We start from the raw sequence: 20,596 nt of genomic DNA on the forward strand, positions 1-20,596 counted from the left end.
TACAATATAATTCACTTTTAATTTGAGAAGCACAAACGTTGCCTGTCTGTCAGATCGGCCAATTATCCATAAACATTTTTTTTTTCTTGTTGCCTCTCCATAAAGAAAGTGTTAAATATTCTCATGTGTCTTCTCCCTAGACAATCAGGACAGCTACAGCCTGAACATCAAACACAGTAAAGAATCAAACAAGGTATGTACAAAATAAACTTTTTTTGTTGTTGTTTTGTACAAACTATTACATGCTAAAGGATATACCAGACTCACCCAACCCTCATTCACCACATTGGAAATTCAAAGTATGAAAATAACTCACACGATACAATATTGGCTTTTGAAAGCTAGTCAAACCTTATGGTACATTTGCCTGATAAGTACACAGACCCCCACAGAGAGAGAGAGACATAAAACCATAATTAATGATATTAAGAATGAAAGGGGCGGCGGGTTTCTCAGCAGGAAATGGGACAGTCGCGGATGGTCCCCTTACGATTTGCCACACAACCTCAAACGATGAGATTTCGCTGACGCTATGAACGCGGTTATGCTCCAGTGAGATAAAAAAAGAATATATTAAGGATTTCTGGTTTACATGACATCCCTTAAACAAGAACAAATGGCTACGATAGCTAGAATCGTGTGACGACAGATACAGAGAAGCTACTTATAAAAATCTTAAGTAACTGGTGTCCGCTATTAGACTTGTACATTCGTATTAGTTAAAATAACAGGAAGGAGTTGCAAGCAGTGACTCACTGACTGGGGAACTAACAGAAATCGTTCCTCGTCGTTACACAATGGAGAAAAAAATAGGGCTGTGACCGACAGCAACTGAGGAGCCAACGAATGAAACTTTGCCAAGTCCTTTCCTATCAAGCACTTCAGCTTACATTATTACTCGAACGTCAAGTTACGGGATTCGATGATGGCTGCAGGTATTTCAGATTGCATTTTTGATTAAAGAGTTTAGACCAGACCAATCAATGGAAGAGCTCTTTTATATGGGGTTGGAATGAAGTGGCAGCAAATTTCAGTTTATATTGGAGTGACTGCACGTTCTCCGGATGAACCCGATCATGCATAGCAATGTCAAGTGCTTTGAAATGCACACATGAGAAAGAGCCATCTTATTACACAATGCAGCAAGTGCAATCTCAAATGTCTCAAATGCTGCATGTGCTGATTTTCAGGTTACTGGCAATCGTGTCGTGCAAGAGACCAATTAAGTGCTCTAATCGAACGGAGGTGGTTAAAAAGCGCATGAGAGCAACACGGCAGTTTCGTTTTCTGGCTGCGATGAAGGCACCTGCTCTCTCCGTCATGTTGACAGAAGTGGGGCACAGACATTCGGTATTCACAAGGACATACGACTGAAATCAAACCAGAAATGGGAATTTCTGCAATTCCCAGGCATCAAATACGAGGATGTTTGTCTGTTTCAAATAATTGGCAGGGAATGTGTTGAGAAAAAGAATTTAAGAATGAAGTGCTTTCACACAGAGAGAACAGTCTTCGTGCAAGTCTCTTGTAATGATCATCATTGGTTTTATTTTTGCGTTTTATCACTCCAGTATAAACTGCAAAGCTGAGTATTTTTAGGCGGGATATTGGAAAAATCTGGAAGGGTATCACACACAATGCAAGCTGAGCCCCTCAGTACGACAGCATGCTAAGGGGGAAGTGCTCTTCTGCGATATACGATACGTTTCGGAGCTTCTTATTTTGGTTTAGCCCTCAAGCTAATTTCTTCCTTTTGATTTTTTTTTGACATTTTTTATTCTCCAGTGACCCAAAAGCAAGAATTAAAACAGGTCTTAATATATATCTCCATACAATTCACTAAAAACTGTGAAAGAATTTACTGATGTTTGAATATCAAACAACAGGGACTTTCATTCGTTTCGTTGTTGTTTTTTCTTTTTTCCATCTGTGTTGCTGCTGTTTCAGGAGTTTCTGAAAGCTGGTGGGTGGGTGGGTGGGCAGAGTCTAGGCTTCATCGGTGAGTAGGTTTGGGTGGGTTGGTTGGTTTTTGCTTGGCGCCGCCGTCGTCGCAGGGAGGTGACGAAGGCCCAGCGTCAGACTCCGACTTGGACGACCTGCACCCGGACACCCGTCGAATGGTCCTACAGTGCCTGTCGCCAACAGGACTATGAAGGATTTCGCTCTCCTGCTGTGGATCCGCATCCAGCGGAAAGGTCCGGCATTCCCATGGCTGTACCGGCTGGGGAGCCCGTAGGGACAAACAGAGACACACTAAGTAAATATCTACACATAGAATAAACAACTGCACCACAAGGGCAAAAACTTGGTAACTGGAAGGTTGTTTGTTTCCTAATTCCTCCTTGGTTGCACTAATTGGACAGTCCTTGTAATAAGTGTACTGCAGTAAAACTGAGCATTTGTGAAATTTAACATACAATAAAGCCTCTATCTGTACCTGAAACACTAAGTTTTTATTAAGTTTCATTAAAAAGAGTCAGTTCATAACAGTAATTTCTTCAGTAATCAGACATTCAGTGTTAATTTTGATTTAGTCTTAGTCATTTAGATTTAGTCTTTTGACTAAAATGCCATTTAGTTTTAGTCATCTGAATTGTTCTAGTTTTAGTAGACTAAATATCGTAAGATTTTAGTCAACTAAATCTACACTAGATTTAGTCGGCTAAAATCTAATGGGTTTAGTTACAGTGTAATGCATTTATTAAGCATTTCTCTAAAATTGATATTGAGGTTTTGTCATGATGGTAATCGATTAATTACTTTGTTCTTACCAGTAAATCATTTTCTGTATTTCTTTTGTTGCTTGATTAACATCAAAGCCACAAACAGCAGCAACTAAAATAGGCTGCTGTCCCTTTAAAACCAAATGCATGGATGCATAATGGACAATTTGACAATTGTGTGTGTATTTCTCCATTAATAAGATGTGAAAAAGTACTTGTGCACTGTGTAAGAGTCACTGCTTTGGTGTGTGTGCTCAGAAAACTGGACCGAATTCTTTTGCGTCATCAAATTTATCCATGTGTCTGCTCTTCTCTTACTCCCACTCTTGACATTTAACTTTTTATGAGATGTGCAACAAATGTATGCCAGCTTATGTCCTGTCAGATGGATCAATTGGCTATGATACAGTTGAAATGTACGCATCTAACCTCTTAACTCCGCAGCAGATTTGTTCGTTCTCTTTTTTCGTTTTCATCTTCGTCTTGTTTTTATTTGTTAAAATGTCCATAGATTTGTGTCATAGTTTTTGTCATTCAAAAAAAAAAATTTAGTTTTCAAAATTATTTGACGAAATGAACACTGCAGACATTATGTGTAGACACTCTAGTTAAGATTATATTTGACAAAACTGCTCAAGGAAATTAACTCCTTCTGTACCAATGGGGTTTGTATATTGGGAGCCTACCATTTCCTCGTAGGTATCTGGGGTGGAGCAGCGCGTGTCCTCGTTGGACAGCAGTCGTTGGGAGTCTCTGGAGCCAGGTGTGTGCAGGCTGGACAGCATTATCATCTCCGGACTGACAGGGCTGGATGGAGACGCCACCGAGTTGTAATCATGCAGCACGTGGAAATGCGCCATGTCTGGAGATGAGGGCTGCGGCGTGGAGGGGTTTGTGCCACACAGCAAGGGAGTTGTCCGTCCGTCCACAGACTTGTATGACCTGTGGAGAAAAAAGATAAGCGCTGATCATCATGTGTGTGTTCAGACTTGGCAGTTTGGTTTGATTAAAATGAACTCTGGTGCAATTGCTGTTAGTGTGGTGAATAAATGTAAACACTGCCATCCAAACCCTGGGGCATGCCATTCAAGAAATACAACTCAAACATGAATGCAACATGGACCAGTGACATCTAAAATAACCAAACCTAATTACGGTTTGGAACAGGCAGATCTTTCTTTGTGTGGAACAGAGGAATTCCTGGCACCGTTTTGACTTATTTACACATGTTATAAAATCTTGGTGTGTTCTCAGCTAGTAGAAATTCCACCGTATGTATACACAGACAGTGAGTCTGTTTAGCCCAGCACGCAGCATTGTTTTAGATGTTTGTTAAAGGGGTCACGAACTGAGAAATCAAAATTCCCTTAATCTTTTGATATGAGGTCACGTACTATAAAAAATATCCTGTACGTTTCAGAAGGCAAACCTTTCTTGTTAGTTTAAGAACAGCTTATATTGAAGCCAATCTGCCAAAAGGGTTTTGAAATGTTCCACTTTATGACGTAATAGTGTGGCTAAACACCACCTCCGCAGAAGATGATCAAAACAGTCTTTGCATTGCATTCCTTCTGATCCCAACATTAGGAAATAGTGGATGAACTTTATTTTTAATGAAGTTCCAGACCGCATCAGTATAAACTTGGTCCTTTGTTCACTTAATTTTATCGCTGATTCATTTACAAACAAGGCACAATTCGACGTGGGATTTTCAGAAAGAGTAAAACTAAAAGACAATGCTGTGTCGACTTGGTCTGACATATATGAAGTATAACTGTTCACTATTATTATGTGAAGGATGTAGGCTGTCAAACATACACAACTGTTAGCTAATAATAGCCTATTACTTCTAAATCATGATATTTTTAAATTTAAAAACCTTGATAACATTGTAAGTGGACCTCAGAGAACAGTACAAAATAGTAAAACAATTTTCAGTTCATGACCTTTTTAAGATGTCGCAAAACATGCATAAAATCTGTCCAATCAGGTTGTGACAATATCCTTATGCCTTGGTTTTGTTTCTTCAGGTTTGGTGTTAGAAATGACAATGCGAACCAGGACTGAATGTATGTGTAATACCCCAACAGTGTAACCAAGTTGATGTTGTAATCATTATACTGTTAAGGAAATTAAAAAGCCTGGAGTTGTTTTTCACTACATTTCTCCTCGTGTTTAAAACTGGCAGTTTACGCATTTGCCATCAAAAAACACAAAACTCAGCTGCCAAGTTGTTAATCAGAAGAAATTTTACTTGTTCCTAAAAAGGGAAGAGAAAAACAGTACTAATTATGTTCCCCCACCTGCTGCCCCTTCTCTTTGCGACATTGCTGGCAGTCCAACTCCAGCGAGAGCGCTCCTGCTCCTCACACGGAAGGTGAAGTTGAGAGAATGTGACGTCAGAGAGATCCTCAATCTGAGAGAATGTGAGAATGTTATTAAAACACATACACCGGGCAGCATTCAGGAATGCAGCCTATCCTAAAAGTCCTAAAACTAACCTCCATCGTGAAGACAAATCACAATCTACAGAATCACTTGATAATAACAGTTGTTTCTAAAGCACTTTGGCAAATACTTGAATGTTTTTTTAACCTTATTAAAGGGATTGTTCACCCAAAAATGAAAATTCTGTCATTAATTACTTGCCTTTGTGTCGTTTCAAACCTGTAAGACCTTTGTTCATCTTTAGAACACAAATTAAGATATTTTTGATGAAAGTATTTTAATTTGTGCTTTCCTCTGCATGTAAACAACACGTGTGTGGTGCTATTGATGAAGAACACGTGTAGAGAATAACTGTTTAATAAAGTTAAATAAAGTTTAAGATTTTTTTTTTCGGCAACAAGAAGTATTTTTGTAGCTTCATAAAATTACGGTTGAACCACTGATGTCACATGAACTACTTTGTCTATGTTCCTAGTACCTTTCTGGACCTTGAATGCGGTTGAGTGCAGGGTCAGAGAGCTCTCGAATTTAATCAAAAATATCTTAATCTGTCTTCTGAAGATGAATGAAGATCTTAAGGGTTTGAAACAGCATGAGGGTAAATGACAAAATTTTCATTTTTGGGTGAACTAAACCTTTAAATCACAACAAAACGTTTTGAATCTGACAACAGAAAAACAACACGAACAAAAACTCTTAACTTCCCAAGCAGTTTAAGGCTGTTTTGTTAATCCTTTTGACTCATACGAGTCATTTCTTCAGGAATCAGTCATTATGTGTAGACACTAGTTAGATTATATTTGACTAAACTGCACAAGGATGCACAAAACTTCCCTGACAGTCTAGATTTTAATCATACTGGCAGTTATTTTAGCTCATCTACATCTTACATGCCTAGTGTAACAAACTTTCAATGCTCTAAATGTCTTGTTAGGCAAGTTCTGGGCTTGAGAAACAGCCTAAAATAACTGTTGGTGACCAACTGCATGGCCGTACCTCCACTGCATCATCCTCTTCAGTTATTGGTTTTGCAAAAATGTCCACTTCTCGCCAACTACAATTAAAAAGCAAAGGGAAACATTGAGTATGTGAAGAACAAATCTTTGAATATGTGACCACAGACCACAAAATCAGTCATAAGACAAAATTTTTGGAAATCGTCTGAAAGTTAAATAAATAAGCTTTCCACTGATGTATGATGTGTTAGGATAGGACAATATTTGGACAAGATACAACTATTTGAAAATTTGGAATTAAAAAAAATTTAAATATTGAGAAAACCGCCTTTATAGTAGTCCAAATGAAGTTCTTAGCAATGCATATATCTAATAAATTAAGTTTTAATATATTTATGGTAGTAAATTTACAAAATATCTTCATGGAACATGATCTTTACTTAATATCCTAATGATTATTGCCATAGAAGAAAAATCGATGATTTTGACCCATACAAAATATTTTAGGCTATTGCTACAAATATACCCATGCTGCTTAAGACTGGTTTTGTGGTCCAGGGTCATGGTATGGATAGACAGTTTGTGTCTCTGACCTTGGGGTAAGGATCTCTTTGTACTGTAGTTTCTCCACTCGAGTGGTGGCGGCCACAGACATAGGGATGACAATGTTATTGATGTCAAAGGGGCTCTCTCCTCTCCTTCGGCGAATCGTCTGAAAGAGTCACATATAGACCTAAGTAACTTGTTCTCACATTGGCACAAACAGACCCCAAAAGGCTTTGCAGAGCAACTCACGCTGCTGTTGAGGTGGAGGGGTGTGGAGGTCTCTGAGATTGATGGCTGTCTCATCAGGGGGCTGTGGGTGGGTGTGTTGAGGGCAGACAGAGATGGACATGGACTCCCCATGTCTATATTCAACTTTGGAGCACCTGTAGACAAATTAAAGACAGTGCTAAGTTACAGGACTAAACTAAATGGTGATTTAGAGGGAGATGGACGCAAATCTGACTGAAGCGAAAAAAAGAAGAGGAGAATGAACAACATACTCTCTGTACGGTCCAGCGAGGGTTCACGAGGTCTCTTGCGGCCGTGACTCCTGTCAAAAGAACTGCTCTGGCGGAAAAGCTGGCGAGAGTCATGTTTACTGGCACTGATTGGGATGTCTAACTGCTGCTGAGAGACCTTATCTGAGCGCACCTTGTGATGCGACAAACCTGAGACAAATGGCAAACAGAAAGATGAAATAAATGAAAATGAAACAACTTTTACATTTTTTTCCAAAACATATTTAGATTTTTTACAGTTTATGTACAATTATTTACACTTTGTTAACACGGGGTTCCCACTCTAAGCCAAATGTAAAATTCCATGACTTTTCCCTGACATTCACTGATTAAAAAGATGAATTTCCATGACCTATAATGAACAGATCCATCGATTTGCAAGCTTTATTTACTTTTAGTACAAAATACACATACAAACTACCTTTTTTTTTTTGCTTTTACCTGTTAAATGCACTTTGATATTTTTCTCTATAAACAATTCATTTATGTTTATGTTTTCAGGGGTTAAATGCTCTGAAGGATTTTCTGTTTGTCATCAAGTTTATCATTCAGTCTTTCTATTTCTTCACATTTAGTTTTTGCTTTTCAATCATTTGCTTTTAACACCTGAAGTGGTCATTTTGTAGCCAAAGGTCTTGAAATGTACATTTCCTGGCATGTTTGCCTTAGTTAACAGGTACAGCCTGGTGACTGGATTTGACTTAAGTGATTGCCAGTTGATGAGCAGGAAGGGAATAAATTGGCGCTGGAAAATAGCCTAACCATCACAACAGGCAAAATGCATGAAACAACGCAATAAAAAAAATATGGTGTAGAAAATTTACATTTTCATAAAAAGAAACAAATTTAAAGCAACAAACAAAAATCCCTGATATTCCATGACTTGGACAAAAAACAAACAAACAATAAAAAAACAACAACAACAAAAACAACAACTGACTTTCAATGTCTGGAATCGACCTTTTAAAATTCCATGATATTCCAGAAATTCCATGACCCGTGAGAACACTGTTTACACTTATTTATAGTCGTTACTGTTATCCGTTTTACATTTCTTTTCCAGTTACTCTGTATCCTCCGTCTTAGATTATATAATTTTTGTTTAATGATTTACATTTTTTATTCTACCTTATTTTGTACTTCTCTTCTGTACTGTTTTTCATTTTAATCTTTACAGTTTTTTCTTCATAATTTGTATGTTGTGTTTTACTTATTTGGTCATTTTAAAGACTTTTCCCATTAAATTTATAAAACTTTTAATCTTTAAAGTTATTCTTTCTTTGTCAGGTACTCAGTGTATCTTGTCTTTATTTTACATCATTTATGTACAACAAATTGCATTATTATTTTATTTTACCTTTATTTCGAACTTCATTTTAATCATGACTGTTATTCATTTTAAAAGAATAGCTCATCCAAAAATGAAAAATCTGTCATTAATTAGTCACTCCGAGTGCTTTTTTGACCTGAGCTTTACTGCAACTGTCATCAACGCACAGCGAATTGTTGAATAAAGTCATTATTTTTGTTTTCTTTGTGCACAAAAAGTATTCCTGTAGCTTCATAACATTACGGTTGAACCACTGATGTCACATGGACGATTTCAACGATGTCCTTGCTACTTTTCTGGGTCTTCAACGTAGTAGTTGCTTTCTATGCAGGGTCAGAAAGCTGTTGGATTTCATCAAAAATATCCTAATTTGTGTTCTGAACGAAGGTTTTATGAGTCTGGAACAACATGAGGGTAAGTAATTAATGACAGAATTTTTATTTTGGGTGAACCAACACTTTAATCTTTAAGTTTATTTTGAAGGTTATTTCCACACAGTTTCAGATTTTGTTAATTTTTTTTTTTCCAATTTCATTTTTCCAATTTAATATTATCCTTTCTTTGTCACTAAGCTTTATTTTACTTAAAATGTACATAGTTTTGCAATATTCTGAACATCTGCTAAATGTTTTTGCAAAACAAATAATTTTTTTTTATATTACACGTGATTCAACTCTTCAATACACTGCACTACATCTGGATGTCTTCACAGATGTATTATGAAAGAAACAAATAGATTCAGCAACTGTGGCTGGACTTACATGATGCCAGAAATAACTGCTGAGTCACTGCAACGAGCGTCTGGCAGAGAGCAGCTAATGACGGCCAGACGCTCACAGGTCACTTTAACTGCCCATAGGGGCCGTCACATTTAGACCAAATTTAGACTCAACTAAAGGTGTGAGAATTTGCCTCCATTGGAGAAAACTCAGCATCTGACATTTCAGAAGCTGAGGAAGCAGGGGATTTTGACTTACAATTTTGTAGACTACTCGAGCCATGGCCTAGACATCAGCATGCATGATACAGTCATTTTGAGATCCGATACTCATGCAGGACACAGCTTCCTTAATTTCCTATTTCCTATTTTCAATGTTAATAAAACACCTAATAAATGATGTCTCTTGGTGTCTTTAGTAGTTATATTTACACTTACGGACTGTGGAGAGGAGAGAGCTGGCAAGCTTGTGTTTGTCTTTGGATATCGGGTCTGAGATGCGGCTACCCAAACACAATTTGTGCTTGAGTGAGATCTTCTTGATGGGCTTGATCTTCTCCAGAGGACGATTCTGCCAATGTCCCTTTAGCACATGCTGCATATGGAGATTCATCATCACATCTGAGGGAGAAGACGACAGTGTTTATCATCCGAAACATAGTCTTGCATTATCAGAAACCCAGGCTTAAATCATTATTATCTGTTCCTCTTCCTAATCTCTCATCAAAATGTAATAACTTTCTCCACCTTTGGAAAAAAAATTACCGACATTAAACCCTTAATTTTTCAATTCCTGTTAGACAAGTCCTGGAACTTTTTTCTTGTTGAATACCCTGTTTCACTTTGAAAAACATCCGATAGTGAAAGTAAAATTGGTTGTGAACAGATTCAAGCTGATTTTTAGATTTCTAGGGGATTTTTTTTGTTGGTTGATGCCATTTTTATTGACGGGTCAGAAATAGCAATAAGAGGTCAGGTGACTATGGGAAAAAGTGTGAAATGGGACAGGGAAAGGCTTCGATTCAGACACAAGCATTTATATTTAACTATCTGGCCTCCAAACTGATTTACAACGCATTTCAGGAATACATTATATCATTAGGCAAGGCAAGTTTATTTATATACCACATTTCATCCTCAAAAGTGTAAATTCAAAGGTAATTCAAGTAATAATTGATAAAAAAGGAAATAATTGATAAAGTTAAACTTTACTGTGTCCTTGTTTAAGCAGAATTATACATTTACTGTTCAAGTCAAAAGTTAACATACACCTGTTGATTATTTTATCAAAATAAGATAGATAATACAAAATGCATGTTAATCTTTATTTAGTATTAACCTGAATAAGATATTTCACATAAAAGATGTGATACTGTGTTGTTACCTGAATGATCCACGGCTGTGTATGTGTTTTTTTTTTAGTGATCGTTGTTCACAAATCCTTTGTTTGTCCTGACCTGAACAGTTAAAATGCCTGAAGTTCTTCAGAAAATTCTTTAGGAGGACCCACAATTTTTTTGGTTTTTCAGTATTTTTGTGAATTTGAACCCTTTCCAACAATGACTATGATTTTGAGATCCATCTTTTCACACAGAGGACAAATGAGGGACTCATATGCAACTATTACAGAAGGTTCAAACGCTCACTGATGCTCCAGAAGGAAAACGATGCACGGAGAAAAAAAAGAAAAAAAAAGAAAAAGAAAAAAAGCTGTGGATCATTCAGGTAACACCACAGTATTAAGAATCAAGTGTATGTAAACTTTTGAATGGAGTCATTTTTTTAAATAAATTAAATTATTTTCTCTTGCAGGCTATGTCTTTCATGTGAAATATCTTGATCAGGACAGTACTAAATAAAAAAAAAAATTAAATGCATTTTGTATGATATCCCTTATTTTGGTAAAATAATTAATTTAGCAGATTTTGCCAGGTGTATATAAACTTTTGACTCCAACTGTACGTACTGAATAATATAAATGAACATGTATTTACTATAAGGTTAGGATTAGGTTTGGTTATTGTGCATAATTTTCTGTTATAACTGTACTAAGCATATGAAATCTGACTTTTCATCATTTGCCTACTTTACCAATGTGAATAGACACCAACCTAATGCTCTGCAAATACTGTATCTAAATCAGTGAGTGTCACAAGTAAATTGTCCAGCAGAGGGCATCAGAGCTCAACTAGTAATCATTGTACTAAGGTTCCTCTTTTTTTCCCTCCATCTACTCGAGTTTCACCCATAGTGTCACCTGCCTCTTCTACGCCCATCATTCATTTGTACAACAGACACCAGATTAGAGAGGACAACCGGTTCATATTAATGAGGGGAAATACGTCTCTCAGCTAGTCTGATAAAGCTAGCTGCTTCTGGCACGCTTAGTCAGAGTCAGATTGCACTGCTCTTTAAAATGGTTATCGCTGCAAAGGTCAGGCAGACGAATGCTTGATCAGCTAATCCCACCGGCACAGGGAAGGACTGCTGATCCAAGATCAGCTCCTCGATTCCAATGTTACTGAATTCTCACAGACATGAAAAGCAAAAACTGTTCTGAGATCTAAGCACTAATGACCTGCTCCAAAACCCAGAGCAGCCTGCAGGTTATTTTAAGAGGTGCAATAACCAGATCCAGAATAATTAACACTTAAATTAACACCTAGTTGTTATGCAGCAAAAAAAAAAAAAAAAAACATTATTAAAACTCCTCATCCTTGAGGCAATCCGGGGTTAATGAACAGCAGGGATAGATAGAACTGCGCTAGTTGTATCTGAAGCCCAAAGTATACTTCTAGTATAGTATAGTATTAGGGTAGTATAGAGTCTGTGGACATCTGCATGCATTCTGCGTAGAAAAGTGCAGTCGTGAGGTGATTGTTTAGACAGAATGAGTTGACTACGTGGTACTGTGCACGTGTCAAACTCAGCTATGCACATTCATCCATGTTTGAGTATAGTGTACTCGAGACGGAGTGGAACGAGGAAAGTGAAGTATACTCAGGGTTTCATGCTGTCACGGTTTCTGTCTACAAACGTGTGCATACTGGAATGAATTAGAGAAACATAAATAAGACCAGGGGTGTGTCCTCACCGTCTGTAAAGGAGAGGATGGGGTGAACGCAGGGGTCGAAACGTGCCAGTCTGTCCAGTAGGGGAAGATGGTGCTGGGTGTCCGCAGGAGGGAGAGCACGTCCACTGCACATCACACACTGAGCGTTCAGCTCACAGCCACAGCCAGGAGCCACTGACCTCTGAGTCTGACAGAGAGAATGGCAAGGAGAGAAGTTAATGTAAATGTATGAATGGATAGGAAAAAACATTTAAGTAGTATGAAAAAATACAAACATCAGCCCTGCACAAAAGAATAAATGTGACCCTGGACCACAAAAACAAACATAAGGGTCAATTTTTTCAAATTAAGAATTATACAATATCTGAAAGCTGAATAAATAAGCTTTTCATTGATGTTTAGTTGTTAGGATAAGAGTTTTTGGCTGAAACACAACTATTTGAAAATCTGAGGGTGCAAAAAAAAAAAAAAAAAAAACGCTTTTAAATTTGTCCAAATTAAGTTCTTAGCAATGCATATTACTAATCAAAAATATGTGATATAGTTACAGTGGGAAATTTACAAAATATCTCATTGGAACATGATCTTTACTTAATATCCTAATGATTTTTGGCATAAAAGAAAAATTGATCATTTTGACCCATACAATGTATTGGCCATTGCTATAAATATACTGGTGCTACTTGAGACTGGTTTTGTGGTCCAGGGTCACAAATAACATTATTGTACACTACAGTTGTTTTGTTTAAAGGAAAGTAATACTTTTATGGAGAAAGGACACTTTAAATCATAAACAAATTGTGGTAACACTATCACTGTATAAGGACCTATTCTCAATATTAACTAGCTGTTTATTAGCTTGCCTATTAATAACATATTTGCTTTGTATTAGCACATATTCTGCACAAATTTGGATTGGCGTCACAAGCTTTCAGTCCACAGAGACAACATCAACAACACAGATAAAAAAATGTGAATAAAATACAAACTACGTTTTGAGGCAAAAGTCATAGTTAATGGTTTGTTAGTGAGAATTGGACCTTAAAATAAAGTGTGACCCAAATTTCATAGAAATGCTGTTCCTTGTGATCAAAGAATTGTGAAAAACAAATGCATGATGCATTTTTCCACAAAAACATTAAGCAACACAACTGTATTCAACAATATGATAATGTAGTAGCAGCAACTCGTTCAAACATATTACACAAGGCAAACTGAAATGTTCCGAAGTGTGATTACATTTCTAGGGCCTTATGGTTTCGGTGAAAAGGCGGACAGGATTGCAGAACCCATTCATAAAAACTTAATTTATTCTATAGCTTGGAATGCCACGGAATTCGTCAATTTTTGGATGAATAAATCAACAGTAGGTCTGTCATTTAATTCGAATTGCGATATGGACTAGTGTCAGTGAATATTTAAATGCAAAAAGACGGTTTAAATATGAATCCTGCATGTTCCACTTGCCTCTGTATGTATGAATGGCGGAGCTGCGGTTTTGTTTACTAAACTGAAGCTCGTGTGACGCTGGCAGTGATTTTTGGCCTCTGTGTCTCACTATATGACAACATGAACCTTAATCTTCAAAAATGCTCTGAGAGTCACTTTGAGAATTTTACAGTTTCATTTGAGAAAACTATCATCATATCAAAACTGTATAGACACACAAACTTCACAGCAACCTGTCAAAATAAAAGTATGGTTTAACAGAAATATATTACTCTTATTAGTTTTGTACAGTATAATGCATTTCTTTATATTCAATTTTCTGTCAAATTTAAATAAAACAATTAAGTGATAAAATAAATGTGCAACCCTGGACCACAAAACCAGTCATAAGTCATACGGGTATCTTCGTAGCAATAGCTGCCAATACGTTGTATGGGTCAAAATGATATTTTTTTCTTTTTAAATGCCAAAAATCCAGATTCCAGATTTTCAAATATCAAACCATACATCAATGGAAAGCTTATTTATTCAGATTTCAGACGATGTATACATCTCAATTTAAAAAAAATGGATCCTTATGACTGGTTTTGTGGTCCAGGGTCATATTACAACCAGATTAACCACTTAATTGTAGAAAAAATAATACAATTATTATTTAAAAAAATTGTAAAGGAATATTCACAATTTTTCTTCCATGTATTAATTTTAACAGTAAACCTCTGTTTGTTTGCCAAAAATAAAAGTTTTTTTAATTTGAATAAAAATAAATAAACGTTTATGCCTTAAATTGATTATCAGAAAAATTAAAACAAGAATTTCTGAAAAAAAAAAAAAAAAAAAGACTGTGCAAAATGTTGAAATTAAGTGTTATGGACTTAATCAACCCTAATAAATATTGTAACAAATGTATTGCTTATTGTTGGTTAATGTTAGTCAACACATTAAATATAGTTAACAAATGGAACCTTATTGAAAAAGGTAACTTAGAGTAATTTATTTATTAACAAGTAATAATTTATCGATAGATAGTACTTACTGACTTTTAAACTTTACAATTCACGTGAAACAATGTTCAGCAATGTTAGGAACACATTTGGACATCCATGAACTACATATTGTTTTCCCTAAACACTTTACAGCTTTATATTTTAAATGGTGTATTTAAGATATTAAGGATTCGTGAAAACAATGTACATTGTTTTTTTGTGTCCGGCAGAAATCTTAGTCCTAACCTTGGTAGCATGAAAAGTGATTAATGAAAAGATTTGTAGAAAAAGGCTTAACATCAAATAAAGGAGGTTTGCCTATATATGAAAATGAAGAGAAGTATTGTGCTAGGTATAGAACATGACTTAAATATTTCTCTTTGTGATCAATAAATAAATAAATAAAAGCTTCAATGAAAAACTAATTAAATATTTAACTAAATAAATAAATAACAGCATGCACAGGATATCAAATATGCCTTTTGTTAATCTAAAAAAAAAATCCAGTCTTTTAAGTGCCTTCCACTGTGATCTTGCTTTTTGTGAACGAAATCTCTGAAGTACCAGCATTCAAAATTTAGATGTGGCAGTGATCATCCTTTCCCTTTGTCTACATTTGCTCGAGTTAACCCATCCAACCTGATGCTCTCACACAAATCTCTGCAGCAGATGACCACACACGGATCCTGAGCTGCTGACCCAGTTTTGCATGTGGCAGGTTCCCTAGCGCTCGTGTGCTCGTGTCATTAACCCAGAGCACAGCACCGGAGAGAAAGAGAGAACGGGTTGCTATTGGCAACTGTGCCCAGTTTTTCCGAGCCTATTCAAACAAGAGTGCTTCACATTAGAGCAGGACGGTTTGTACAGGGACTATCATCTTCACAATCACACAGAAAACACCTGGAATTACAAAACCCATCTGGTTTCTGGGTTGTACTGAAACGCAAATTTGCAAAGTGTTTTGCAATCCATTTTGTGCATTTCGAAACAGGTCAACTAAAGATTTAACAAAGCTTTAATATGCAAGTTACAGACAATAAGAAAACTTAGTGTTAACAGTTTTGCATAGCTGCACTTTTAAACACAGACAATTGCAATCTGGAAATATAAAAAGTAGGCTGTGATAATAAGTCTCAAGTAGCAGGTGTATATTTGTAGCAATAGCCAAAAATACATTGTATGGGTCAAAGTTATTGACTTTTCTTTTATGCCAAAAATCATTAGGACATTATGTAAAGATCATGTTTTATGAAGATATTTAGTACATTTTCTACCATAAATAAGCAAAAACTAATTTTTGATTAGTAATATGCATTGCTAAGAACTTCATTTGGACAACATTGAAGGCGATTTTCTCAATATTTAGATTTTTTGCACCTCAGGTTCAATATTTACAAATAATTGTATCTCAACCAATTATTGTCCTATCCTAACAAACCACACATCAATATTTATTCAGCTTTCAGGTGATGTATAAATCTCAATAAAAAAAATAAAAAAAAGATTCTTATGACTGGTTTTGTGGTCCAGGGTCACATTTACAGCTTAGAAAAAGCAAATTGCTTAAATAAATTCTATAAGAAAAAACGAATAGGAGAAAACAGAGAGGTTTGGCTAATCAGCTACCAGTATGTTTCTATCTTTCCTTGTTCAAACATAATGGTGAAAATTTTAAAAGCCATTAAGCTTTTGCCTCTAACTGGGGCAGCGTTCATCTGAAGTGCCGGTTATAAATGTAGGATTGGATAGTACATCCTTTAGCAGGTAGTTTCTAACTGGCAGTGTGAGTGAATGTAGCTGTTAGTACATCGATGACACTGGCAGCATTTCTCATCGCATTTCAAGAGCGCCGTCGTCTCTGAACGACATCCAAGCGCTGTTATTTGTAATGGAGCTGAGCTTGACTGGGGTTGCGCTTATTTGTTTTAGCACATGCCTGCGCGTTCTCGCTCACAGTAGGCCTGTGTTATGGGAGGAATTGAGTTTTAAAGGCTGTTCAGAGAGCAAATAGATATTTAAAAAGAAGTGCGGAGACTTTGTAGCCGCATATGGCAGACACTGTTCTATCATTTAGAGCACAGCTGCCTGTTACTCATGTACCATTTCACCATGTCCTAACCAGGCGTTAAGCGATGAGTGATAAAAGCTGGCTTTTTGTGTTTCTGTCGTAACCAGCCAAACTACATTTTTTACAGTCGCTTGGTTTCCATTTCACATAGAAAACCACTGAACCGAAATCTTGATTGTATAAATTAAACATCAAAACCGAGACAGTTCATAAACATTAAATATTATATGACAAATCAGGAAAACCATTCCGAAAGTATATTCGGAGGCTGTATGGTTTTCTGCTTGTGTGATTAATCTCTATACTAACAGTCAGTTTTTAAGAAAGCTGACAAAATGAATAATAAATGAATAAAGATGAATATGATAAAATAAACATTTGTGTATCGTTCTATTAGCATTTGAACAGTAACATTTTTAATGTTTTTTTTTTTGTTTTTGTTTTTTTAAAGAAGTCTCTTCCGCTCACCAACCCTGTATTTATTTGATCCAAAGCACTGCAAAAACATTAATATTTTGAAACATTTTTACTATTTAAAAGCTAAATTTTCAGCATCATTACTCAAGTCCCCAGTGTCACATGATCCTTCAGAAATCATTATAATATGCTGATCTGCTGTTTAGGAAACTTTATTATTATTATCAATATTTAAAACAGTTGAGTACATTTTTTCAGGATTCTTTGAATAGAAAGATCCAAAAATCAACATTTATCTTAAATAAAAAGCTTTTGTAACATTTTGCACTATACCAAAGTCAGTCAGTTTCTTTTTTTTTAATGTTGTCCATTTCAGATAAATGCTGTTCTTCTGAACTTTCTATTCAGCAAAAAAAAAAAAAAAAAAAAAAAAATTATATATATATATATATATATATATATATATATTCTACTCCGCTGTTTTCAACATAATAATAATAAATGTTTTTTGAGCAGCAAATCAGCTTTGGACTCACAGAAAGAAATTACATTTTAAAAGTTATTTTAAATAGCAAAAATATTTTCAAAATTGTACTATTTTTGCTGTACTTTAGGTAAAATAAATGCAGGCTTGGTAAGCAGAAGAGACTTCTTTAAAAAAAAAAAAAAACATTAAAAATCTTACTGTTCAAAAACTTTTGACTGGTAGCGTATTCAAGAACATTTTTTCATATCTTCAGTACAATGACAATGAAACTCCTTTACACACACTGAAGATGTGACAGATTATTCTTGAAAGTACATGCAAAGAGAAAGAGACGCAACAAATTTGTTCCCTTGTAAGGTAGTTGTCATATTTGGAGGATAAAAACTTTGAAAACCCTTGCTTTAGTCAACCATCTGTCATTCACAGCAACTTAAAACACCTTAAATGACAGCAGTGACAGTTCTGGAGAAGTACTGTGATCTTTGTAACACTGCTTCTATTTAATCTGTAACCTTTCTAAGAAGCCCGCTGGGATCTCACTGCATCTTCAGTAAAACACTTCCACAGGTGTCACTGAAAGAGCTAGCTTTTGCTGTCTCTCACACGTCTCTCTCACTGTCTTATTGTAAAAATGCATCTCTTTTTATTCAGAGACTAAAATGGGGTTTTAAAAAAAAAGGCTCAAAATTTGTAATTAGTGAACAGATTTGATGCAAATGTGTTGTGCTGAAGGAATAGTTCATCCAAAAAGGAAAAATCTGTCAATTTCTTTTCTTCACGAGTCATGGCACTGTTGTGAACAAGCGTCAAGGACTGAGACGGAAGTGAAGAAATTGTTGAATAAAGTTCAAAGGTGATGAACGAAGGTCTTACTGGTTTGGAACAACATGAGGGTAAGTAATTAATGACAGAATTTTCTTTTTTAGGTGAACTATTCCTATCAGACTGTAAAAAGTGTAAAAAGCTCTTTGTGTTCAAAACTTCACCAGCTTTGATCTTAAGGAGGAACGTGATTCTCCTTACCTTACGATTGAGACTGTTAAGCGATCCGGGCCGAAGGACTCTGCGTTTCCTGCATGAGAGCATTGGACGCGTGCGAGCTGCGACACATGTATTGTCGTGCGCAGGGGCAGCCTGAGGGCCCATCTCCGACTTTTGCTGAGACTCAGAGCGGCTTTGCTCATCTGGGTCCGAGGTGACAGGAGACGTGGGCCGTAAGCTAGAAAAAGGAGAAGAAATCATTTTCAATGAACATGACAATAAAAGTGACATTTCCATTTTGTAATGAGGGGAAAAACATGAATGAATGCACATGTGATATACGTTTGTGACCCTGAACCACAAAACCAGTCATAAGGGTCAATTTTTTTTAAAATTGAGAATGAAAAATCATCTGAAAGCTGAATAAATAACCTTTCCATTGATGTCTGGTTTGTTAGGATAGGACAATATTTACAACTCTTTGAAAATCTGGAATCTAAGGGTGCAAAAAAAATCTAAATATTGACTTTTAAAGTTGTCCAAATGACGTTCTTAGCAATGCACATTACCAATCAAAAATTAAGTTTTGATATATTTACGGTTGGACATTTACAAAAAATCTTCACGGAACATGACTTCACTTAACATCCTAATGACTTTTGGCATAAAAGAAAAATTTATAATTTTGACCCATACGATATATTGTTGGCTATTGCTATAAATAAACCCGTGCTACTTAGGACTGGTCTTGTGGTCACATTTGTGTCTTTCATACCTGTTGATAACACCATTGACCTGTCTCACAGGTCCACAGCTTTTCCTCAAGCCCGTTTCTGTGACGATACCATTGGATGATACAGACGTTTCCACTCCAACAGTATCATGCTCCTAAAAAGACAAAAAACAAATGTGATGTTGAAAGGACATCCCACCAATTTTCCCTCTGAGTTGGTCTGGATGAGTTGAATGGTTCTTGCTGCATTTCTTCACTACTTTGAATGGATGAAAAGGTCAGCAGTGCTTTGCATACGACAGACAAAAGGCGTGAGTGTTTGTAGCCCCTCTTCTCAATTCTCTCGCTCAACAATCCCAGCATTCTCTCAGGCTGTGCGTAGGCCTGTATCATGAGCATTTTATCTGTTTGTGTGGGAATTAAACACACTAATGGGTCTTAGAGAGACCATTTCATTATAGATAACTGATTACTTATAATCTTGGTGTATTGGTCTTAAATGAGAGACTGACTCTGTGGGTAGTTTGTTAAGTGTTTCTCAGTGTGGTCATGGGTCTGTGCTCCCGGTCTTACCCGTGGGACAGGGCAGGTAATGGTCTCTGTCCTTGAGTCACTGCTGTCCTCTGGTAATGACTCACACACTGAGCTCTCCCCAAGCACAACAGAGCCCTATCAAGAAACAAAACACAAATTATAGACCAAAAACTGGGGACGTTGCCTTCCCTCCCCTTTCGAAAATTCCCCTCAACCTTTCACTTTTAGATTTGCTAAAAACAAGTTCCTCGCTGCAGAGTCAGCAGAACAAACATTTATCTGCGGTAACAAACAACAGAAGATCTGCAATCGGATGGCAGTGTGTTATGCATTTAATTGAAGTACTTTTGAGATCAGCATCTGTCAGTCAATATTGCATTTATTAGGGCCCTATGAAATGTTCAATTGTCTCAAATTCTATTTTTTTTCCCAAATTCATTTTTCAAATTTCATTTTATTTTATTTATTTTATTCTGGATTCCATTTTTTTTCCAGTTTTAATGGTTAAATTAATTTTATTAATCAAAATATTTCTAATTAATGAAAAAATGAAACTAACCATATTAAACAGCAGTTTACTGGAAGTTTAACAAAATGTTGTTTTTTTTTTAAACCAAATTTAGTTAATG

At 36.1% G+C, this 20,596-nt stretch overlaps 1 protein-coding gene across 1 annotated transcript in view; it reads right to left on the minus strand.

Moving 5' to 3' along the window:
* kansl1b (KAT8 regulatory NSL complex subunit 1b) overlaps nt 1-20,596 on the minus strand; it is a 43,900-nt gene continuing 23,304 nt past the window's right edge. The window contains exons 3-14 of the mRNA XM_073832764.1: nt 20,007-20,102; nt 19,476-19,588; nt 18,743-18,938; nt 12,334-12,499; nt 9,678-9,860; nt 7,174-7,341; nt 6,923-7,056; nt 6,721-6,839; nt 6,168-6,225; nt 5,027-5,139; nt 3,410-3,665; nt 1-2,221 (exon numbers count right to left, since the gene is read on the minus strand). Coding sequence (XP_073688865.1) covers nt 1,994-2,221; nt 3,410-3,665; nt 5,027-5,139; nt 6,168-6,225; nt 6,721-6,839; nt 6,923-7,056; nt 7,174-7,341; nt 9,678-9,860; nt 12,334-12,499; nt 18,743-18,938; nt 19,476-19,588; nt 20,007-20,102 — 1,830 coding nt within the window. The 3' untranslated portion in view covers nt 1-1,993. The remainder of the gene's footprint in view (nt 2,222-3,409; nt 3,666-5,026; nt 5,140-6,167; nt 6,226-6,720; nt 6,840-6,922; nt 7,057-7,173; nt 7,342-9,677; nt 9,861-12,333; nt 12,500-18,742; nt 18,939-19,475; nt 19,589-20,006; nt 20,103-20,596) is intronic.

This window comes from Garra rufa, chromosome 1 (genome assembly GCF_049309525.1).
Source record: "Garra rufa chromosome 1, GarRuf1.0, whole genome shotgun sequence".
NCBI lineage: Eukaryota > Metazoa > Chordata > Actinopteri > Cypriniformes > Cyprinidae > Garra > Garra rufa.